Source organism: Strix aluco, chromosome 6 (assembly GCF_031877795.1).
Source record: "Strix aluco isolate bStrAlu1 chromosome 6, bStrAlu1.hap1, whole genome shotgun sequence".
Lineage (NCBI taxonomy): Eukaryota > Metazoa > Chordata > Aves > Strigiformes > Strigidae > Strix > Strix aluco.
In genome coordinates this window covers 9,755,459-9,781,048 of record NC_133936.1, presented here as the reverse complement: position 1 = coordinate 9,781,048, position 25,590 = coordinate 9,755,459, and the positions used below count along the sequence as shown (strand labels likewise).

The 25,590-nt window shown below is 36.6% G+C and overlaps 1 protein-coding gene across 2 annotated transcripts in view; it reads right to left on the bottom strand.

Annotated features, from left to right (window-relative positions):
- Positions 1-25,590, bottom strand: part of DPP10 (dipeptidyl peptidase like 10) — a 555,641-nt gene that overhangs the window by 228,103 nt on the left and 301,948 nt on the right. For both annotated transcript variants that reach the window (XM_074828629.1, XM_074828628.1), the window contains exons 2-3: positions 10,495-10,609; positions 2,574-2,669 (exon numbers count right to left, since the gene is read on the bottom strand). In XM_074828629.1, the coding sequence (XP_074684730.1) occupies positions 2,574-2,669; positions 10,495-10,609 (211 nt within the window). The remainder of the gene's footprint in view (positions 1-2,573; positions 2,670-10,494; positions 10,610-25,590) is intronic.

Here is a 25,590-nt window from a genome sequence, read left to right as displayed (position 1 = left end):
AAAACTAGTAAGTAGTAACTAGCTACTTATTTTCTGCTAAAATCTTCCTTTGCAGAGTCCAGAAGCACTTACCCTGCCAATATCCAAAGAAAGTGCCAAATGCTCCCCTCCAGCTTCACAGTAATGAATGCTGACTATTAAGTTATATATTTCATTCTCCGTGCATATAATGCCACCAGTGCAACGTTACCATGCCAGGAAAGTAAAGCACAACCTTATCCTAAGTCTTAAAAATACAATAGAAGCAGGAAACAGAAATGCTGCTTTGCAAGACTCCTCCTCATTTTATTTACTATCTAAGATATTGATTTCATTAACCATATTGGGAATTTTCAAAGAAAATGCAAGAAAAAAAAAATCTATACATAATTTTTCTGTGCTTATCAGAAATACTAAACAATTAGTAAAACCCTTAATTTTCCACAGGTTTTCCCCAATTCCCATACACACACATACTCTAATAAGAAAAAGTCCATTCTTCCCTTTTTTTTGTACCACTGGATTTTGTTTCTTCTTTGGCAAATAAACACAGGAAAACACCTAAATGCAACCTTAGGAGTTCTCATATTGGCTGAGAAAACCATCACTGCAGAAAGACTGGATATTAGTACAACTGTACTGCTAATAAAGCACAGGGCCTTTCTTTATTAAATAGTATTTCTAATATTATTTTCAATAGATGGAAAAGTTCATAACTGTACAACCTCATAGCTTTTAGACTAGATTGCTTACAACGTCTGTTTTTCGCATGATACTATTAAAATTATCTTCGATTGTATGAGTTTTTTAAGATGGATTTTGAACATCACAAAAGAAACCTGTATCCAAGCAAGTGTTGAGCAGCAAATTCTACATTTGTTTTTACCACTTCTGGAAAACTCTTAAAAGAAGCTTTTATCTTATCACAGGCTGTAGAACACAGTTAAAAAAATACAATAAATGCTTTATATTATCAACAATATTTAATATAACTCAATTATTAACCCTTTAGTTTTATTGTCCTGGGTTTTGAAATTAGTAATGTTTTCATGCATAGAATATTATGCACGTTATAAATGACCACTAGTGTTCTTAGATGAGTAACCTCATGGAGTTTTTGAGTAGCAAGAGTAATGTATAGAACTAGTGTAAGGATCTTGTTCCATTACCTACTTACCTGCTTTTAGTGACCACTTTGACTGACAGTACTGTGTCTGTAATAACTTCATTTGACAATTAGGAGCAGAATTTTTCAAGTAGGGTGGGGTCAAAGGCAGTTGCTTTGTGAATTTAACAGGTAACAACAAACTAATCAAACATTGCTTTACATTTTAATTAGCCAAACAGTCTTAACTGGAAAAAAGTTTTCTGCCAACCACAAGATACTGTTCCTCTTGGCAATAGCACTGCTCTGGCTTTACCCAGTACCAGAGCTTTTGGCACTGACTGAAGACAGAAACCAGTCCAAAGAAGAAAGTAAGGGCATCTCAGCAACTGTATGGTCACTGGAATAGCTGGGGGAAAGGGAGTGGCAGGAAACTAAGCTGAGCCTTCCCTCTCTTACCCCTAAACTACTGGATAACAAATAACGCCAGAGCTGGTCCTGGAAAAAGAAGACTGACCATACTTTTCTCCCTTTTTAGCCTTTTTTTTGAAATGCACTTACACTTGTTATGCCCGTTTCATTCTTTAGAGTATCTAATAAAGCAAAAATTCAGTTCAGTCATATAGCTTCCTACAAATGAAAACCAGTTCTAGTTATTACTAGATTGAATTAATATAATTGAATATAATTGAATCATTATTTCCCATGCAAAGTTATCCTGAATTTACATACACAGTCACCAGACTTCCAGTCTCCTACCTTCCATAGAGCACTCCTTAACAATACTCTATTTTGCACAAAGCCTTTGATTATAACACCTGGAGTAATACAAAGATCCAACTATAGACACAAAACCAATGGTCACTATTGTGTTACTTGTACATTTCTTGCAAACATAAAGAATGTGGACAACCCATGTGATGAAGAGAAAAGGAGTTTGATGAGTGGAAAATGAATTTGTTTTCTTTTTCACATTAAAACTGCATAATTCTTTGGGAATCTGCATACCATTTATAAATCATTTAATAAAGTAGAACATTAAATACAATTTCTAGACATCAGAAAATGACTAAGAGCTGTACAAGTATATTGAAATATCTAAGAATCCATTCCAGATGTGAAGAGTTAGAACCAGTTCTCAAATCTCAAGTTCAGATATTAATAGAACAATTTAATTTTCTGAATTGATCTTCCTGTGAATCCATAAACAAGATCCAGTTCTTAAAAACAACTCTTCATCACTGCCTCCAAACTGGATCAGTAACATAAACAGAAAATTTTAGTGAGTTTCTACTAGACGGAGTTTTAAAATTAGAAAACCACTTCAAAAATTAATGAAACAGACATGATTCAGAAGGAAACCAGGACACTGGCCAATTTCAAGAGTTTGAAATTTTAACTGATTCTTTCTCAGTGTCTGGACAGTGACATCATTCAATACTCGAAATTATTACATAGTTTCAAATTATGTGAGAGATTATACACTTACCATTAATCCATTTGGCTTCTGGATTATGGACTATGAACTCTTTTCTGAAGAGATCTTCCAAGGACAATCTGGTTTCTGATGAATTTGCAAGTTCATCTGAAATAAACATAACGAGATTATTTTAGATAGTTATTAAAAACAATATATTCATTGTAGTTTGCAAAACATCAGAATTACAGAACCAGCATACATAGTTCAAAGGTCCTGTTGAAATCCATGACAATACCTTGCTCTTATTTTTTTTCACTACAAGAAAACTTTTCATTTTTCTTCAGTAAAGCTTCAGAAAACAAAGCATTGGTACCTTATGGACAGGACCACTGAAGGATGTAGTGCTTGGCTATTTATTATAGTGGTACTGTAGTGGCAAAGCTCCTTCTTGCCACAGCCCTACACCATAAGAAAAGTCTGATTACAAACCAATACAAAAATTCCTGACAGCCAAAGGATGTAGTCCATATTGATCACCTTATACAGACAGAAACTAAGTAAAATACTCCTGTAAGTAAATTTGGAATCAATTACACCTATCCTACAAATTAAAATGTAAAAAATAATAATAATTCCATATGCATATTTTATAGTCCATGCTTGCTCTCTAGTGAGAAGCACAACAAAACATTTGGCTAACAGCCTTGTGTTTTTCCCAAACATGATAGAACCCAGGAATATTGTGCTTCTGAACATTAGCCAACATCGATTTTCAAAACAAAACAATAAGTTGCCAGCTCCTAAAATCATCTCCATGCTTCATAAAAGAAAAAAAGAAGATCTGCTAAATTCTACTTTTCTTGTGCTGTAGGTTAAATAATAAGTAGCAGAGATTCAATAGCGAACTGTTACATTAACATGTCAAATCAGAAATACTATTAAAGTAAAAGTTTTGCTGTCAAAACACAAAGTTTCTAATGAATATTCACTGATAGCATCTATGCACTTCACCTCCTAACAGTTTTAGGCTATTTAAGAGAACAGCAGCTGCCAAAAGCTGCGTTATACATTGCCCATGCACTAGCAAAAATATGCACCTATGCATTTCCGACACAATCAACCAGACAGATGCCCAGTCAGGTCTTTTAATCATTTTATCATTATTGAGCAGGTCTGCCATAGATTACTGCAGTACTTCTCTGCTCTATGAGCTTTTCCTTCCAATGTGTCAGGCATCCACCTTCTCTACAAGAGGATCTTTTTGTTAGTCAGATTTTGTCCTTACAGATTACTGATATTAAACAGCGCAGCTGATGACAGACCCATAGAAAAAGAATATCTAGAATCACAGCAGTCAAGGAGCAATCTTGTTATCTTGATGTCAAACCAATATGTTACCAACAGGTTTTTAACAAATAAATGTACTCTGTAAAGGTCGTATCCTGTAATACATTTCAGATGAAAATGCAACCCCTTCACAGTGAATAAAGTCAATCATAGTTTCGTTATTGGTCTTTATTCAGCCAAATTTCTCAATTAGAGACCCAGCTGAAAGCTTACCGAAATCAACAATAATATGATTTTTTTGCCTTTAAATGTCAGCACTGCCTGCTGCAATCACTTCAGTTAGTATTAATAAGGTGCATCCTTGCTGTACTGAAGAGAAACTCCTTTATAATGCACATCATAAATTTACAATAGACACAAGGCCATCACAGCTGCTCACTCCACAGCACTGCTGCATTTTGCACGCACCTCCCTCCCAGGTCTCAGCAGGGCCCCGGTAAGCACTTACTCACCGTAATCAACTCTTCTTGCCCTTGATGTCTTATAAGGCTAAGCATGCAGAGTTGTTCAAATCCTCTCTCATAAGACAAACGTTCTAATCCTTAAATAAGCTTTTTGCCCTCTTCCTACCTTCCAGGGATCAAAATAGTCTGTTTGGGTTTTTTTTTAGTCTCCAAGTCCAGCATGGGACACAATATTCCACTTGCAGTCTGACTAGAGCTTTACAGCAAAGTAACATTATCTCTCTTGATTTATACCTAATCCCTCTGTTTACACATCATGGGACCTTGTTAGCTCTTGCTCCTGCCTCACACTGAGGTTTTATCTTCAAAGTAAGCACATGTTGTTATATATGCTCTACTCAGCTCCACAAATACATTCCCTGTCTTGAAAACACTACTTCTAACTTAACACCATCAAATACTGGGCTCTTCATACAGCCATTCTCCCTTCTCCATAACCTTGCTGACTACCTACCCTCAACAAGCTGTTTTCCATCACCTGTTTTGATTCAACACACCCCGGTCCTGACGCTGTTTGTGATCCCGAAAGGATTCCCCTTCTAACCTTTCTTGAGTGTGTTTCTATTTACTGTGACCCCTTATACCCAGCCAGTTTGCCAACTATCAATCAAGCTCACACAAGCTGTTATGTTGCCAAAAATTGTCTTACCCAAGACAGTTTAGTTTTCACAGATTTTTTTTATTAACTGCTTTAATAAAAATCACTAAAACAATACATCAACTGTGTACAGAGAGGCTATCAGAGAAGAAAGGTATACCAGCTCTGCTCTAATTCACATGCCTGCCAAGTAATCTTGATATAAATTGGATTTTAAAGTAACTTTTAAAATTGCTGTTAGCATTGTTAAACTGAAAAAAATGGCATCTTCAAGCAACTTTACTAGATGTTTGAAACTAATTTTTTTTCTAATGCTAAAATATTACCAAAATAATCGTAAGTTTGTAATCCTTGACACCAGCTTTCCACTCTGTCAATATCTCATATTGCATAATTTTTATGAAAAATGTTGATTTGACATCAAAAGACTCTAAAATAGTAATTTAAGTTTCCAAAATTCTTGGTTAATAGATAGCAAGATGAATTACACAACATGTGAACTCTCATATCACTATACTGTGTTCATCTTTCTTGAGCATAAACACAAATTAATATGTATTCCACAAAGTACTTATTTTATTTTAAAGACTGCCTTTTTCCACTTTATGTTTATTACCACATTACCAAATAGCCTACTATCTCTTTTTCATTTCCATTTTAAATTTTATTGAATTATTCCTTGAAGGAATCGTATTTCCAATGTCCTCACACTATTTCCCATGGATTTCTGAATTTCAGTCTGAAATTATATATATTATGTGTAGAAAATGAACACAGATTACAGAAGGTACAAACAAAATCAAATGTTAAAAAATAAATGGCTACTTTTTAACTATACATCAAACTAACAACAGTTCAACAACTGGTGTGTATTTATTCAAAATTACAAACCTGTCTGTGCTTACTAAACTAGAAGACTGCAAAAGTAGAAAGTAATAGCCTCATTACTTTTCATGAGTTTATAGGACATTATTTTTGCAGGTTAAAAGTAGTCTAAACACCTCATAAAATTTACCTCCTAACCTAGCAAATAAAACTAATAATGATGTAGTATAGTATATTATTAACTCAAACTCCTTACTGACTTTTCTGTGGAAAAAAGTTTTAACACTAGAAATTGGAAAAAGGCTTGATGTTAAATGCCATCTGAAAAGTGGAAAAACACCACTAGTAAAATGTATGTAAGCTAACAGGTATATTGGTAACAGGGAATTAGTATGGTTTGTATTATGTTTGCATGAAAAAGGAAAAACAATCTACCAGAAAGTAGTCAGATACCAAAACTTGTTTACCAATTTACAGTAGTTACAGGGAGCCTATACAGCATTGAACAGAAACCTGAATCTTCTGGTAATGAATCTTCACTTCAGAAAAAAAAAATTTTTAGTTTGCCTTCTATTCATTTAAGAGTAGTATGAGAGATGGCGTGGAAGGGTCGGTTGCAACGCTGTTCTAAACAGAATATTTATCTATTGGACATAATCCAAACAGATCCTTTTCCTACAGCTAGATTTTACTCAAAACAATTTTAAAAAAGCATTTTCTGTCAGTTTGGCTGATCTAAATGTTCCCTAAAGGAATTTTTCTGCAAAGCTGTCTTTTTTCAGAGATGAAAAAAATCTCTGATTAGAGTTACATGCCACTTCGCTCAAGAGTAATTACCATATATCAGCATGCATAGTTTAAATGCTAACATCAATTTCTCAGTAACAGAGTCCCACATAAAGCATTCGAGTCCACCACACCTTCAGAAACTGTAAGTTAACATGAAAGTATCATTCCCAAAACTAAAAACAGCCTTAAGTGTTGTGGCAAAACACCTGTACAGCGGTGGCAACATCTGTACAACTCTTAGGCTGTTATTCGGTGATTTTTCACATAAAAGCTTTCAGTTTCTAGCACTTCCAATTGAGCATTTCTCAGTTTTGAAATGCAGATCAACAGTGGTCGATCGGATAGATCTTCAGTTAACTTCTACGATGTGGAACGTGCTGTCATGATGCAAAGTACAAAAACATGCTGATGTAAAGGCAGGAGTGAGGCACTGATCCCAGAAAATCTACCTATGAATATTTCAGTATATGCAAGTATGTGATGAAACTTCAAAAACGTGAAATAAAATAAAAGCAGAACAAGAAAGATACCTGTGTTACGTTAATGCTGACATACAAACAAAACGATGGCATTTCATAAACAGCTATTTCTGTCTCTGCATTAACTCCCAATATAAAGAAAGTTACATTTATAGGATTATTCCCAAGGTGTTTTTTTCTTTTGTTCTCTCTTAAATATTTCTCCAGTAATCACCTTCAAATATTACACACAAAAATCGCTGCATTCATCATAAAATTGCCCCAGAGGATAGACAGGCTCCTATTCTGAAACTCCGAAGCTTTTCCACACTCCAGTCTCTTACTATAACAAGAGTAACCTCATTCTTTGAAACCTTTGATATCTTCATGCACTTTCTTTATCATTGCACTTACATAATTGTGAAGAAAACTAGCAGGGATACTTGCTGGTAAGCCTTCTACTCCCAGCTACAGAACAATGTAGCAATTTGTGCCTGATGGGCACAATAGGGTTTTTTTTTAATGTACTTCTTCATCCACAGAGGTTCACAAAGAGTTGTTGAACCCCAACAAGAGGTTACTCGACTGAGAGTCCATTCAGACTCTACCACTAATCTCTTACCTTACTGAATGGTCTTACATTTTTCCATCTCTTTGTTGAGAACACTAGTAGTACCATTGATGAAAGCAATAGAAAGGGGACCAAAATATTACTAATATTGTTGGTACAATTTACTGAAACCACAACCATAATTGCAACACAGATATATTTTAACAGAAGCTAAGATATTAGTAGGTCGAAATACATCTCTTATTTCAACACAGTTCCTGCTTAGTGTTGTATGTTTGAGTTATATTTCATGTAATAAAAAAGACTAAAAAAATCAAGAATATCCATTTAGTTTTAATATCTTTGTATCTTTAGCAGAAGTTAAAGCCTCTTTGAAGCCTTTTGCATATAACTTACATGGAACATTTTCTTGTAAAAGCTTGTCATCTCATACAGAACTATTGATCCCTCTATTAAAAAAGGCATTCAATCTATTGCTCAGAGTTTGAGTGAAGCCAAATGACAACTGTTAAAAGCGCACACGGACCTAAGAGTTTCCTATATTGTGGACAAAGCAATGCATAAATAACTGTAGGCAAAAGAGATAATTTCTTTTGGATTTGGCGTATCAGTAAATACACTTTTGCCTCCACAAATCTTTCAACAAAACAATCAGGCTTCTGAGCAACCACCATTTGAAATTATTACCATCTCCATAAAAAGAAGCAGCATGATGTTTAGTGGAATTTACATGAAATCTAAAAAGCACCCATCAGTACAGTCAGAACTAAACAGGGAAGGAAGTCTCTGATGCTTAAAATAGATTAGAAATGAAAAGCCATGCAGTCTGAACTATCCCAACGTAACAGAGGACATAATTCTCACTATTGCACTGAACAACTTAATTCAGATCTATTATATTTTATGAGAACAATTTGCAAAACCAAGTATTAATAATACCAGATTGGTAGCACCTTAGCAATAGCCAGAGCACCTCACAATAGCCAGACCTGTGAGAGAGTCTCCAAGTTTTTCCTCCCCTCGAATGCTAGACATCCCAAAGTGATCTTACATATCTTCAAGACCAGATAACTTCAGCTACAGTGCTTACTACCTGCCAGCAAAGTGGCAGAGTATCAGAATATTTTCTTCCAAAAACATACTAATTAGTCATGACAGTGAAGGGGGAATACGACTGTTTAGAATCAAAATATGGAAAGTTGCTGTCCTACAATGTACCTCCAAAGCTTTCATTGGTAAGCATTTCCAACCTTCAAGAAACCTCAGTTTTATAGACCTAGATCATTTTGGGAAAAAGGTTGGTATTTATATTAAGCTCTACAGTCTCTACGGGATATCTTAGGGCATGTGAGCTGACAGAACTAGTTTTTACTTGCATGACTTGAACTGAAATGCAGGTCTCAGCTTACATCAAATTTTCAAGCAAGCTCTATGGATATTGAAACTGCCTCAGATATGTTGTAATTCACTAAGCATTTTTAACATACCAAAAAAAAAAAATTTCCCTAGATTGCCTATTCTTTTTTCTATGAGTGCCTTCAAAGACTTCAATTTATGTTTTTACATCATTATTAATTCTACATAAATATAAGAGACAGAACTGATGTTTATTATTGTGAATTCCAGCATAACACTTTTGAGATTTTACAAGCCTTAAAAAAAAAGTTACCTCTCCTTGAAAAGAAAAAGAGTCTTCTGTCTTAAAAGTGTACCAGGATATGCCACCATTTACCCTCAACATCTGTTTTTCATTAGTCCCTGAAGAAACTCCTATACACTGAGACACAGCAGCACAACTTTGCTTTTATTTTTCTCAAAATGTTCTAAGTAGAAACAAGCAGTTATTTCTTTATCATACCTTGGACAGCACCATGTATATGTAGTAGATATTTATACAAAACAGAGGAAGCAGAATGGTCCGTAGAATTCCTACATACTCCCTCCAGCTCCCTTGTTCCCTCCGACAAGCAAAACTTTTTGATCCTTTTCCACTCAGTCTCCCCACCTTCCTTTCAAGCAGCAGCAGTCTGCTACTGTACTTGCTCATGCAGACCCACCCAGCTTCCCTTGATTTCATCTGGTGGCCAAATTGTCTGGAATTCTTATTTAACTAAAAAGCACTTCATTAGTGTTTTGGTTTACACAAACTGGGCACTTGCATGGAAGTTAACATCTGCAGACCAATATTTACTATCTAGGCATGCCATCCAAATCAGGTACTTTACATTCTAATTTTAAATCTGGAAAAAAGAAATTAAAGATAATTTTTTCTTTAAAAGTTGTTCAGTGTTTCCTTCCCTTAGGTTCCTAGATGCAGTTAAATGGTTGCTGCCCCAGCAGGAAAAAGAAAATCTTTAGAAAAATAACTCCCATCAAATTACGGAAAAAAATAATAAATAAATTAGCATAATTATTTTATACGTTCAACTGCTTTTTTTGTCTACTACTTGCCCTCCCCCCCTTTTCTTTTTGTAAATGAACCTTTAAGTAATTTCCCCCTCTTTGTTTTTGAAAGAAAGAAAATGGAGGAAGTTTTTGCATATACATATGAAAGATACGTGCTTCTGATTCAGTGAGAAGTTTCATTCTCAGAATTAGTTTTCCGTGCCATACAGTTCCTCTTATCTCATCTGTGAATCTGAAATTACACCAAGACACAAGTGACAAAATCTTAAAGTCAGCTTACAGCTGCTGAGGCTAATGAGGATTGCTTGTAGCCATCTCAAGGCTGACACAATTCTAAGGACTTACTGCAAAGCCAAATGCTTCTGCTCCACAAGGCCTCTGGTAACTCTCGAGTCCCTACAAGCACCAGATTTATACTAGTCGGAAGTTAAAATGCTTAAGGGGAAGAGATACTTTAACATTTGTATGTCATTTTAATAACTGCATTATGAATCATAAACCTTCAGTAAGATAAAATAAAGAAGTAGGTTACCTGGCGTTAAAAGAATGACAGACATAGTGATGAGTGAACAAACAACTAGAATCACCAGCAGCGCAATAGCAATTCCCTTCCAGTTCCTCTGCGGAGGGCTGTTACTTCCAAGTTCCTACAGGAATGGAAAAAAATAAAATAAAAGGAAAAGACCATGTTTCATAACCATATATTTCTAGAACTATTAGTGACAGGAAAATTGCTTTGTGCATACTCATAATCACAGCATGGGAGGTGATCATGATCCCTCCTCTCTCAATAGTACACACAGTCATGCAAAGGTGTGTAACTCTTACATTTTTTTAATAGATATCTCTTTTTTAAAAATATATATATCTAATTTTATACCCCTAAGACACAGTCAAATGAGCTTATACAAGCTGTCCAAAATACAACTGGTGTTATAATGTGCTGAACATAAACTTCAGGACAATATCAACTAGCAGTTTATAAGATAATTACTGAAATGAAATGTAGCAATTTACTGTAATTCCACCTAACGTGGTATGGACCATAAAGGTTTAAATACACATCCTTTTTAATGTACACTATTAAACTTATTTGTAGTAGAAAACGTTTACAAAACTGCCTGAGGCTCCAAGTATTCCATCCGAAGCCACACAGCTCTTCTTTTCTATACAGTAGTTCAACTGTAAACTGCTCCCCTATTACTCATAAAAAAACAACAGTAGCTTATAACAAATGTTAAATGAATGCTTCTGTAACTACTAGTATACTTAAACCTACATTCTCTGTGGTTACGTGTTTAACTCCTGTTAACTCCAGCCAGACACCATTTAGGTTTGTCAGTAGTAGCAATGCATTGCCTGTGTTTATGGTACAGTTTGAGACAAAACAACACGTAAACATCTAACAACAGAACAAAACCAGTACAATTGTTTCATACAATCCTAACTTTCTCCCACAGAAAACAGTATTTTTGATATTTATAGCTGGCAAGCATAAATATTTCTCTGCCACAATTACCCATGCTTTTACTATCTCAAAATTAAACTGCTGTGAAAAGACTCTGTGAAAAGAAACCTGGGAGGGACTTCACAGAAGATCCCACTCCATCCCACTTACAAAGTTGAATTATGTTACACAAGTGTTTCACGGTCTACACAAGCTTCCACTAAGCTTCAACTAAATACCGAGTGGGGTAAAATATGTGGACTTTAGCCCACACTTGCCCTTGAAGCCAATACCACATACAAGCCTCTCTCCCCCTGCCCACGACTTGCTGTCATAACATGCTTCAGCACAGTCCTGCAAGGCTATCTCTCCACTCAATGCATAGGAAGAGATTGCCACAAAAGGTGAGAGATTACTTGGGAGTCTCTCCTATTTGATTTGCAATCCTGGGTTTGTTAATCTTGCAAGTACATAGCAAGAATATTCTTTTATCTTTCCCCTTTCTGCCAGACAAAAGGGTAGAGGGATGGGGGTGACTCTGCCACTTCAGCCATCTTGTTCTATGGGGAGGACTAAGGCACAGAAAGGCACCTTCTGCTGTTTTATAAGCTTCCAAATGCTTATTGATACTTTTTCACATACAGATAATTTTAGTTTTCTGAATTATAAGTGAGAAATTGAGATGTTTTAACAACAGAAAAGGCCTTCTTGCCTGGTGTACACCACCTCAACACCATACACCACCCAGAACAGGATCTCTAACAGTGTCTTTAATTTTTATTTTTTTTTAACACCTCACCTGTTCATTTCCACCTGTAAAAGACAGTTTCTCTCCAGGAAACATAAGGGGAATTCCCCTACAGAGTCTCTAAACAGTCCCACAGGGGAAGTCTCACAGGAGCCCTCAGCCTGTCACAGCTCCCAGCAAGGAGGCCCTTGGCCACCTCGACATGGCAGGCAGCCACTGGACCCCACCCTTCTGCCTGGCCTGGGCCTGGCTGAGCTTGCTCATTTTTGAGATTTTTAGCCCCACCAGAGAGGAGAAGTAGCCAGCCTGTCTACTCAGTGTAAACCCTAGGCCACAGCTGGTCTTCAGGGAATCAGCTCCCTCACCTGACAGGTGGTGTCACCTTCCTTTCCCCACAGCTGAAGCCAGCTCGGAGCTAGTGGTAAATGGCTGCTGGCCAGCCTGGGCTGCTCTCAGTCCTTCCCTCCCACTGGCTGTAAGAGTAATTGTACTTTTTTGTTGATACTCATTGAACAGCTGATAAGGGATGATATTCAACTATAGTACATAGAAGGAAATTACTGCAGACAGTTGCAGTACAGCATTAGCTGGTGGTCCCTCTCAGACAGAGCTCTGTGCAGCTTTCATGGGGATTGCCGTGCAGGAGAAACCTGATTACCATAACCAACAATGCACCTCTGATGCCAATATTTTTTTTACTAAAGTTCAGGACTCCTGTCATCCACAAGCAGGGGAAAAAAAATGTGTTAGCAGGAACTGCTGGCATCTATCACCTCCTCATCCCATTGCCCCTGCTTCTCAACACCTTGCAAACCTTCCTGCTCCCCTTGTATTCTTCAGCTCCTTCTGATTCACTCCCACCTCATTAAATACTAATTACCATAGAAACTTCCTGGGTAGCCTTAGTGACAGTTGGTCTTGAAGGCCTGCATGACAGCTTCACAAGCCCCTTTGGTGATCCCCAGGATATGAGAATTACATGTCTCAATCTTTTCTGGACAGCCCTGGCCTCACTGACACTGCAAGGATCCCCAGCCTTTTCAGATAAACACAAAATTTTTCTTTCCTGCATATAAACTCAGATCCAAGCTATTACTTGCCCTTAAGTAAGAATTATTTTAATGTTAATGGCACAGTCTAGAAAATACAAACTTATTCTAAACATAACAGTATAAGCCTTATTCATATGACACTTGAATTCAATTGTAATAGAAGAACTAGCAGCTTGTATACACAAGCAGCAGTGAGAAAACAGTAGCTACCCTCAGAGAATTGTGAAACCTTATTCCAAAGGATTGACTTAAAACAACAGAAGCTGGACAACTTGATGAATGTACCAAAGCCTCTAAAAAAATCTACCAAGTCCTCATTATTCAGAAGGTTCGTCTCTGCAGACATGAATATTGTTCAGTTTCTAAAAATAAAGCTCCATTTTAAATACTTCTGCAAATTTTTGCAAGAATATCAAACGGATAAATCTAGTATTGAGCATACAAAGCTTACTGGTACCCACAGTGAGAAAGAAGAGGGCTTCCAGCTAGCTGAAAATCTTGGAGACTCGCATAAAAGGAGGGACTTGTCTCTGACTAAGAATGAAGTACTTGGTTTTAATATTTTGATAAAATTTGTGTTCTTCCAAATGATTAGATTAGAAGTTATTAAAAGGTCATGATGATGTTTTGATATTGAGTGACAACATTCTGGTAAGACATTTGTGAAGTTAATGTACACTAACAAAAAAGATTTGATGAAATATTGGAAAAATTTCTATAATAAGGTGCATTCATAGCACAACCAGTATCAAGGACACCTCCAACCAACTCTCTTGATGTTAACCAATGCAACTCTTGGACTATACCTCACAAAGTTTTAAATTAGAGTAAGCTGCTGTTCTTCAACAATAAAATATTTTTAGCCTTGCACTGCCTTTCAAAATGGTCATAAGCAAAGGCAGTTAAATAGATTTTTAGACCATGTATCACTGGCAAGACAGAAGCTGTCATTTTTGACTATGACAAGAAGATAGAGGCATTCAAGAGGAAACATCATAGAGGGCCATACAATGAGAAGCTTTTGACATCATATAGTCAATGGACACATGGACACAATGGACACACAGATGGAGATGCAGGGATCTAATCTTCTAAACAGGCTCTTCTATTAATGTGGTTTGAAAAAATATCAACTTCTGAATATAATGTTTTATATATAATACTATCTATAACATTATTATCGATTTTACAATCTAATGAATCAGAAAATGCTCAAAGTATAATGCAATTGCACGTTTTCTCATTATTTAAAGTACCTTTTTCACAAAGCATTTAATTGCACTGTTGCCAAAAAAAATCCTTAAGTAACATATATTTCTGAATGTAAATTGTGATTGAGTAATACCTTACTAAAACACAGCTACAAAGAGAAAAATCCATTATACTGCATACACAAAAAGCTGTACACCAATGTTATAGAACCTAATGCTTTTGGCCTATTCCTGCCAAATGCTAAAGACCACATGTTACCATGAACTTTTAATCACTACCATCAGTGAACTCAACATATGGAAACGAAGGGAGGTTCTGGCCTAAGAGCCTAAACTTTCTGCTCTGTGACTGCCTCCATTTAATCTCTGTCAAAAAGACCCCTAAAAGAAAAGGCATAACTTGCTGTCAGACTGCTTTTACAAAGACAGGTATTATATAGCATTACAGAGGAAGCAAATAGTGTAATTAAGTCATCACACCAAAATTTTGCAATAGTAACCAAAAGAAAGGCTAAAACAAAAATCTGCAGAGATCGGACATGAGAGGGATGACAGGTTGAGGCTGCCAAAGGAGAGCATGAGTGATTTCAACCCTTTAGCATTCCTCTATGCTAAATCCCACTTGCCACTGAAAAACAAGTATCTCTGAGAGAAATGCTGAAAAACTGTATCCAGCAAATACACAAAGCAAATTTAAATCAAATATGCTGAAGCATTTTTCTCTCTTCTTTCCTAGGCTGATTTCTAAATATATACTCCCTCTCCAAGCACTGTTTACTGACAGATGTTTACTGACACTACAAGCATGAAAATCTTTTAAGCACTAGCAGGACATGGCTTTGAATTTCAGTCTATGGCATGTAACCTCATCCAGCAGTTCTGAGGAGTTGTTCTCTATTTTTCAATGAAATACAGAGTCTGACATGTATGTTTCATCTTGAAAATAAAAAAACTACAAAATTACCTCATAATGGCTGTGTTACACCCAAATGTAACAAGAAGATATAACCCAAGTTCCTATTACAATAGAAGTAACAACATGAAGCGAATTTCCATTAAATTTATTTCATATAGAAAATTCTTTATCCTTTGACACTGAAATGCAAGTGCTTATAATTTAAGAGTGCTGTTTCCTTTTAAGTAGTATTGGGGATATTGATTTGGGAAAAAGAATAACTTAACATTAAAAGATTAGGACCTTAAAAAAAACCCAAAAACAACCCAAAAACTCAAATATTTCCTTATTTTTACCTGAATATACTTACAATCTTTCTTGTAAGAAGTATAACCAGGAAAAACATCACCGCTTCCTTCCTAACGCTTATCAAGTTGTTTTATTGTTAATCAATGAGGATAAAAAGCCTTTAAGAAATCATTTTTCTAGCAAATGTGTACAACTAAGGAGACAACAAAAGTTCAGAAAATATTGCCGTAACATGCTACATTAATAAGTCAGGTTTTTGAATTATCTGAATAGCGTTTTCCTGCTTTCTTGGAAAACTATTTATGTCAACCACAATACAATTTCTACCATGGAAATAATGACAGAAGCAGTAGGAGTCTGCCTGGTGCAAGCAGGCATACTAAAGGGCATTGGCTAAAGCTTGGGGACTAAAGAGTGCTTCTGCCAGGACTTTAGAGAAGAGGCAGGTTAGTTAAAATGCAGCATCCCCTTTGGGAGAAGAAATGAAACACAAACTTTTAGAGATAAGCTAATCCTGAGACCCGGCGTTTAACTAAACTGCTTTTTCTCAGAGAACTACATGCCCATTTGTGACTGACCTAGCTGATAGATGTTGAAATGAGTCAAATATAGAAAATATGCATTTATCTATAAAAATTAAGAACAAGAATTCTACCAGTTTCAAGTATTTCTGCTGTCTACAGCTGAAAGTGAAAGCAGAGACTCTGCCATTATTTCTGCGGTCCGGAGTGAACTTTACCAGGTTGACATGTTCAGTGGTACAAGCATATGTGCAGGTGCACGTTGGTGTTCTCCCCTAGACTGTGGGTATTTGAAACAGAAAAACCATCAGCACTGAGCTGCAGCAGTGCTGGTTTTGTGTTGAGGCATTAAGGGCAGATGAAGGATCTCAGAGGAGCCACGGGCTGTAGCAGTTTCTGCCAGCATAACACCTTCTGAAGCCTTGAATGAATAGTCTTCTTTAACCTTTTTGTTTTTTAAATTGTTCCTGTACTGTCACCAGGACAAAGCCTACAAAGGAAAGCTCTAAGAAGAATCACAGCCTTCCCTTATTTTGGCAAGAATTTCAGGGGCAAAGTGCATTAGAGTAGGAAAAGCAAATGTAATTTGCTTTGCAGTAGAAACAAGAATGAGTCTCACTCTGTAGCTTGGATGTAATCATGACAATATCACTTAATGACTCCTCCAGCATCTACTTCATTAGACTCTACTATTTGCATTCTCCAAACACGAAGCAAAGGTGATAAACATAAAAAGACAGTTTCATGTTGTATCTGTCTCAGGTGTTTTAAAAGACAGACCCAGGACACTTATAATAAAAAGATTGCAGTCTTTCCAGAATTCTTTATATAGCTGGTCCTGCAACTGATATTAAGTACTACCTGCCTTGACCATGCAGTGTACTATTGGCAGGAAAATTACCACAGCAAGCATTTAGAATTTGTGATGAAATGATTGCATCCATTCCTTCCCAGCTGTTTTTGAGTAATCCCATGGCCTAAATAGCAGAAGAGACTAAAAGACAGATCCACAAAGTGGCACAGGATAGTTATAATCCATTTGCATAAGTACCTATCATTTTCATCCCTCATGCTCCCTTTACAATTCGCCGTGTTATAACATCCTATTGCTCCAGTTCTTGTCTGAATGATTATGGTCATACAATTACTTTTCCCGGTCAATATCTTTATTCATCAAAATGTTGGCGCTTCTTTTCAGAGTCACTGTAAAATGCCACTTTCACAGGAATGCATGACTCTCTGTCAGCTCTGTGGATAACAGGCATTTTAAAAAGAGAGCAGCTTGTTAGCAATTACCCTGCTTAGAACAGGTGCGGGATTTGAATATGGGAACAATCTGTCTTCATATTTTTATTTGTCTGGGCTGCACTGGTAAGAGAAACCCCTCCTTTTGCAGAGCCAAACTGAAAAAAAAACCAGCCCAATCCAAAAGAAATAAAACAAAACAAAACAAAACAAAACCCACCCCTGTCTCTGCAAAAATAAAACTAAAAGAATAAATGTGCACATTTAAGTCATTCTGAGAAGTGTTAATCACCCACACTGGTTATGTATTTTTCTTAACCTTGCAAAACATTTGTGGGGTTTTTTTTCAGCCTTGATAATTTTTGTTCTAAGCTGAGAATTTTTTTTCCTGGACCTGCAAGTGCCCATTCACAGCTTAAATTTTGGTAATTTTTGGTATTTTGGAACAGCTTTGTCAACACCTCTAGTTCCAGCTACTCACAAAAGAAGATCAGAAACATTTATGGAATCTATTGAATGCATTATGGCTAGCACTAAGAATGCATTTCACATCTTCCAACTCATTTTGCAGTGTACCTTGTAACATTTACTCAAACACAATGAGTTAGCTATTACACTAGACAAACAAGTAAAAGTCTAACTTCTACAGCATTCTACCAAAATCCCTGTTCAAGGTCTAAACACACTAGATGAGTTTAAAATTTTAGTGATTACTTATACATGTAATAAATACAAAATCAGGGAGAAAATGGGGTCACCGCAACCGATTAAAACAGCATGGCACATGCACATCCACTTTTTGTTTTACGAACGCAACAGTATTCACATTTGCAGCATAGAAAAGCAAGGGAAAAAAACCAAACTATGATGGTGCACAATATTAAAAGAAATATGTAAAATACAGGTCATGGAAAACACTGCAATAAGGACTGAGAAGTAGCTGGGGCAGAGGGAGACTTGGATAAAACAACAATGGATGACAAAACTGGTTTATATTTGACATAAAAAACAGTCATGATGTTGAGACAAGCTACAGCAGGCAAAGGAATTCATCTGACTTTTGGGAGCTGAGTTGAATGTAACACACTTCTATGAAAAGGTATAATGCCACGTAGAGTTATTGCAGCATCAGAGGCAACTTCATTGAGACTCAGTATTTCGAAGTTGTTACCCTTTTTCATCCTATGTTCATGATCTTTTACAGTTTGTTTCTAAAAAGGTTTCAGAAGTAAAAATACTATACTCTTTTTCCAGTCCAACAGAAATACTTGGAGAATTAAGGAGAATAACGATGTTCTGGCAAGATGTAAGTATCTTGAGACTCAAAAGTACTTACGTACATGAAAGCCACAGATAGCCACCTGTAGGGATTTTTGCAAGTTCCTAAGCAGAACAGCTACTGAACAGCTGCTTTATTAAATACGTCTGTTTGCAAGACTCATCTAATCTCCCCTGCAAATCTCACCTCCAGTCAGTTGGTTGTCAAGAGGAGTCACACACCCTTTCAGGGGTCTGAGGCTCATTGCTAGCCCTGGTGTGACTCCAGGTTATGTTCCCCGTGTCCTCATTGGTTCAACGCTCCAATATTCACACTGTGCTACATCTTCTCTTCCTCACACAACTCTCATCTTGAAGCTAATGAGATTTTTGTCTGCATATGAAAAGCTATCTCTCTATCTTGAAGACTGCCTGCAAGATTACATGGAAGTAAAGCAAGTGGCTCATTTCCAGTGAGCGCATGCATCATTAGTATCTAGAGGAAATCAACAATTTGTTTGCCATAATTAAAGAAAATTCTTGATGTATTTTACTAAAGCAAGTAACGCCAAGGACAGCAAAAGGTGGAAAAGCAGCAGGCAGAAACATGATTTTATTCAAGTTACTATGATGTAAAGGAACAAGTCTATATGAATAGAGTCATTTATGGCCAAAAAGATATTTTCACATATTCCTATTGATCCAAACTTTAATGAAATGTCACAAGATAGTAACATATTTCTTCCTTTCTTATTATGTTGAAGAAAAATCTCCCAATCAAGTAAAATAATGTATCTCAAAAGAAGGACATAAAAAAATGGATGAATACAGGCTATACATGTTGCACACCTACAGATCTTTCTATAGATATAACAAAGTTGTTTGCTAGAATTTGTCCTTTCATTACTCAGAAACTAATTATACTTTGCCTGATTTGCTTTAAAAGAAAAAAAAAGCTTTTAAACGTATTTTTATTTCTGACTATACCTTCAAGGTCCCATAACAGATGACTTTTAAAACTGACATAGTCAATTTTGGCATTAATGAGCAGATCTGTTTGACAACATAACATTATACTTCACTGAGGGTTAGAAAAACAGGAAAGGTTACTATTCTGCAGTAATGTCACATAAGTCAAATTTAGATTTATGCCACTTAATTTCAAAATTTAAATTGAATACAGTGACTCTGTATTTAGTGGCACAACACCAAGCTCTGCACTGGAGCATAACTTTGAAGTAAGACCACTGTTAGATTAGGAGAACCAAAATCGCCTTTTGGAGTTTTTCACTGTTCAGTTATTTGTACACACACTTAATTTTATGGCATTTAAGAGCCCTGGAGAATGGATCTGACAATTTTATTATTTTTAGGTAAGTGATATTAAATCAGGAGTTGTCAGAATACGGAACAAATTTGTAAAGATTATTTTTCAAATTTACATCATATTTTTCTATTTGTTTTCAGATTCACACAGAAGTTATTTGCAAATAAAACAAGTAATTTAAATCCAAATGTGCCTTAATAAGCCTTTGTGTGCACATATATATGTACACACATACACATATCACTGAATGTATATACAGATAAATACTATTCAAGGCAACATTCCTATAAATAAATTAAAATGTAAACAACCCAAAGAGTGTCAGTACCAGGAAAGAGAACACTGTAATCCCTGTGTTTAGGGGGATCTAAGGTAGTAGAAAGTTAGATGAGTTTCCCAAGGTCATGCGAGAATGGTAAACCAGCATCTCTTTATTTAAGTATTTGTGAACAAAGGTGTAGCAAACAAAATTTTTTGGCCAGTATCACTGGTCTCTGATTAGGAATTTATCATGTAGTTTTCCACAGTCCACATGATTAAGTTACCTGTGTTTCCAAAAAACTGAATTTTATTTAAAGCAGAGGAATACTATGATTCCTCAGAAATAACGATATGGTTTTCTCCTGCATTTTGTTAGGGGAAAAGACCAAAGAGGTGATCAGGAAATCTGTAGATTGGATACTATATACTATGTTATATAGAGATAATATAAACAATAACCCATGGGAACACTTGATCACAGTTCACTTAAAAACAATGCAAGTCCTCACAGCGCTAACGACATTACATTTTTCACACACAAATACACACACACAGAGCTTACAAAAAAGCATTTATACAAAGATTATGGGTCATCAAATCATCTCCTTACATATACTCAATTAAAAAGCAAATGCAGTACTACAAGTGAAAAAATCATGAATTTTTTGGCTGTTTTACAGGATTCATTGATTTCAACAGTATACTTCAAGATAATGTAAAAATTCAGCTTTTTTTTTTCCCCTACAAACTCTTCTTACCTTAATGGCCAACCCTGTCTACATAAAACTCTTCAAAAGCCCTTTATCCATTATGTTTCATGGTGAAATGTGAGCCACTCAATAATGTAGTAGCTCTTGACTGATCTATGGAAAATGGGAATGCCTCTTGGTGGGACGAAGCGCTCTCTTCTTTGCTAGGTGTTAAGACAGTTCTGCCACACGGGCATCAGCACGTAGCCTAGGGCAAACTTCATCAAAGGAAAAAAAAAAAAAATCTTTAAAATATTATTTTTGACTCAATTGGGTAAGTTAAAATGGTCCATCACTTAAGATTTTGAGATTTGTTTCACCAACACATTTTCCAATTAACCATGTGATTTCTCTCGGTATTGATTCAGATCTCATTTGCTTCAGCTGAAAGATTTTGAAGTGTTGATCCTGCTAGGTTCACCACTGCTGACAGTTTGTTAAAGCATGGAGGGGGCTTTCAGACCAGCATACTGTACTGGGTCTGGCCGTGACGGAGTTAACTTTCTCCATAGCAGTCTGTATGGTGCTGTGTTTTGGATCGGTGGCTAAACCAGTGTTGATAACAAACCAGCGTTTTGGATATTGCTGAACAGTGCTTGCACAACACCAAAGCTTTTTTTTTTTTTTTTAAACACCACAACAGGCCAGCTGAGGGGTGGGACACAAGTTTGGAGGTGACACAGCTGGATCAGCTGAAACCAAATGGCCAAAGAGATACACCGTAACATGTAATGCCACAGTCAGCAATCAAACTGGGGGTAGAGGGTGAAAGCGGGGAGTCTTCCAAGTGGCCATTGCTCAGAGGCTGGCTGGGCATGGGTCTGCTTGTGGGAGGTGGAGAGTGATTGCCTTTGCATTACTTGTTTTGTGTTTTTCTTTCCTCCACTTATCAAACTGTCTTTATCTGGACGTATGAGTTTTCTTGCTTTTGCCTCTTCCTATTCTCTCCCTGGTCCCACTGTGGGGGGATGAGCAAGCGGCTGTGAGGTGCTCAGCTGCTGGACAGGTCAACCCACCACAGGCACCTACACCCTCTTCTCACAACGCTCTCTTGCATCTACGTTTAATGACTGCACCACACATTACCTTTTACTTCCTTTCAAACAGATTACATCATAGCTGCCCTCAGTACAGCAGGAAACCGCAGTCTCTCTGAAACAGGGAATGGATTAAGAGTCAAGATGCTCCTATTGGCAAGCTTTTCCAGATGCTCTTTTTATTGAAAGCCAAAGAAATGAGTAGATACACTAAGGTCTGCTCTAGCAAACCTTGGACATTCTGAGAAACAACTCAAATGAACCTTTGATTGTAGGGATAAGTAATCCCTTGTGACCTTCTGACTCTCGGTTAAAGCTCCTATTGCTGCAATAGCTGGGAAGTTCCAGCCCTGCACGGGACATACAGAATTAAGCACAAAAGGTGCCTAGATCTGGTATTTGTGAAGTTAATAGAGATAAAGCAGGATGGAGAGGAAAACCAGAGGATGATTGAGAAACATACACTCTGTTACTCTACGTGTTCCTACTTTACATATAGCTCTTTGTTTAGCATGGCAGCATAAAGAATATAGAAGAACAATAAAGAGTATTACTGCAACTTATGGAAAGGTGTCCAGAGTCCAAAGCCTTTACTCACTGGGGTTAGGTACTATTATTTCAAGCAGTATGAAATAGCGATAGTTACTTCTTATGGCTAATTCACACTTTTCATTAAACCAAGAAGGATACGTCCACACTGCACAAAAAGAGAAAGTAATAATCCACTTGTGCTTCACCACATTTTTGGGGGGAAGAAATGTAGATGATCACGACAGGCAAAACAAATATGGCATTCGAAACTGCTGTAGCAATTGCTTCCTCTGAGGTGTGCAGTTATTTTTTAACCAAAGTTACAAATATTGTAATACACTCATTTCTTACTGACCCATGCAATGCTATCACTGCCAGAACAAAACCATTTCTGAGACACATTCCTGCATAGTTGTTACAGTATGGGAATAACAAGCAGAAACAACAGAAACCAGAGAAATCAGGTTTAGTGTATTTTTATAAAATAAACGTAATAGAAGAGCACTGTGATTAAAAGGGAGACTGGGTAGCACTAAACGAAGAATATTTTTAGGGACTCTGTCACACTCTTAACAAGAGAATAATAGTGCCGTGAAAAGCAATGATACTGTCACACACCCCATGCATGCTTTAATACTTGGACTAATAAAGGTGAGAGCATATCACTGACTACCTTAGAAATACTGGCAGAAACCCATCCAAACTAGGAGTTTTGACTTAGACCAAGAAATGAATGGCATACCTTTCATTTTCTCCAGAGTAATGTCTTCTTCCTACCCGAGTCTCATGACAAATAAGGTAAGGATGATTTTTATACAACACATATTATCAATTTATTTTTGGTTTCTTGCCATTTTGAGAGTTAGGACAGTTATCATTAGAAGTCAGTTAAACAGAGCCACAGAAAGAAGGCAAAGATCTTACTGACGTAGAGGTGTGTACCTGGCTGTTGGCAGAGCTGTTACACTAAATTGGATGAAAAGTTCAAAATAGCCTTGTCACCAAATTTTCCATTAAGGCACTGAAGGTAATTTGCTGTCTACAGATCCAGTACTCACAACAGATATTCAGTTCAAAACCTCTCCTTGGCTCTGAGCTTTAATATAAGAGCTAAATAATTCCTTCAGATCCACTTCAACAACTCCTACTGAAATGTCTGGAGGCAGAGGACAATATTTGACTCAAATGAAGGTGTTGGGCTACAAGACAGGCTAATACTGTGGCTTTCTTATATATACTTACAGAGATGCACTGTAGATTTCAAAGGAAATAGATTCTTCGGATACTCTATGATTCTCCAGATTAATAATTAAAGATGTGTCAACCTTTATTCCCTTTTTCTAAGTACTTGTCAGGAGTTGCTTATTTTTCAATCAGACTGAATAAACATATTCAGTCTGTCCTCAGAAATGAGCTACTAGAAGCTAGAATCCAGACCTATATGGACAACTAATCTAAATAACTTATTAAATAAACTACCACGGGAGAGTTCTTCCAGATTCATGCTATGCAAAAATGGATTGATAGGTAATCTTGAAAGTTCATAAAATACAAACCACTTTCAGAGCAGATACAGGAAAAAAACAAACTAAGAAAACAAACCCCCCACAGAACATAACTATGGATTTCTTTACAGGTAAGTGGCAATGATTAACAAATGTCTTTTCAAATTTGTGGAAACCTGCCAAGAATTATTTTTTAGCTAATTCACACAAAGGGAATGGTAATCAAAAGTGCTGGCATAGTTAATATCCAACTTCTGCAGGAAATTTCCTTCTTCACGTTTTCTGTTAATTCTACACCTGTAGCATTTCTTCCTGTTTTCTACAGCTCATAGTATCATATGCTCCTTATTCCCTGTTGAATAACTGAATAGTCCTTTATATCCTTGTCTTCTTTATATAAATAATTTATTCAATTTTCTGGGAGTAGCTGTATTTCAACTGATGAGGTTACAACTTTAGACAGCTCTAGCTGTTGCCACGGGATCAAAATTTTGAATAACGTTAAAACTAGCCCAAAGATCCCTGAAGTTGACTTGTCACACACCAAGTGACGAAGTGAGAAGCTGGCTACATGCTGCACCCATGATTTCTGGCTACAGTGGCACTTGGAGGAAGCAGCTCCTCAAGTCAAAGATTGTGGAGACATGCAGCCAAATCCCCATGCCTCTTTGCTACGTACATGACATTGAAAACACAAACCAGCTACTAGAGTAGCTGCTGCACAGCACACTGAGTGGGAAAACAAAACCCAGAGACTGAACTCCATCCTTTCTAATTTCCCCACCAATACAGTAGAAGATAGAAAAAAAACAAAAAAAAACCCAACACACAACAGGCCAAACCAAACCAAGAACAGCTCTGACAAAACTGACTCTGACACAAGTTGGTCTGATGGACCAGATAGTTCAAAACTTGAAATTTCTTCCTCCCTGCCCCAGGTTGTAATGGTCATCACAAGGCTTCGCAAATAATCCCATCATGGCTCTAGGCGACTGAACACCCCAAGACATTTTTCTGTGCATAGTCTTCTCACCTAGACACTCTTGGGGGTGAATGCGGATAACATACAGTGATTTTTTTTTTCATGAAAACCAGTGTCAAGTAAAAAAGCTCAGCTTCTAAAATCAAATCAGTCAGTAACCTGGAGTCCTACTGCCTTTAATGTTTTCTACAGAAGTCTTTGAGGGCAAAAAGCATGGCTTATCACACATTCAAAAGTGAAATAAAAATATTAATCTCATCAGTTCATCAAGACTACCTGTCTATAACAAATCATTTGCAAAACAACATATTTTAATCGCATGATGTTTCAACATGATGCAGCAAAAGAAATTGAAGTAATACATGTTATAGGAAAAGTATCTGAAGTTTCTAATCCAATGTAATAATAACTGCCTATCTACATTGCTCATGTTATTCTTAAGATATATCAAAACGGTTGTTTATGTAACATAGTTGGAATGTAGTAAACGGGGGCAATTTTATGAGTCATTCTAACCTGGCAAACAGATGTTGGTGGCAGTTATTCTGTTA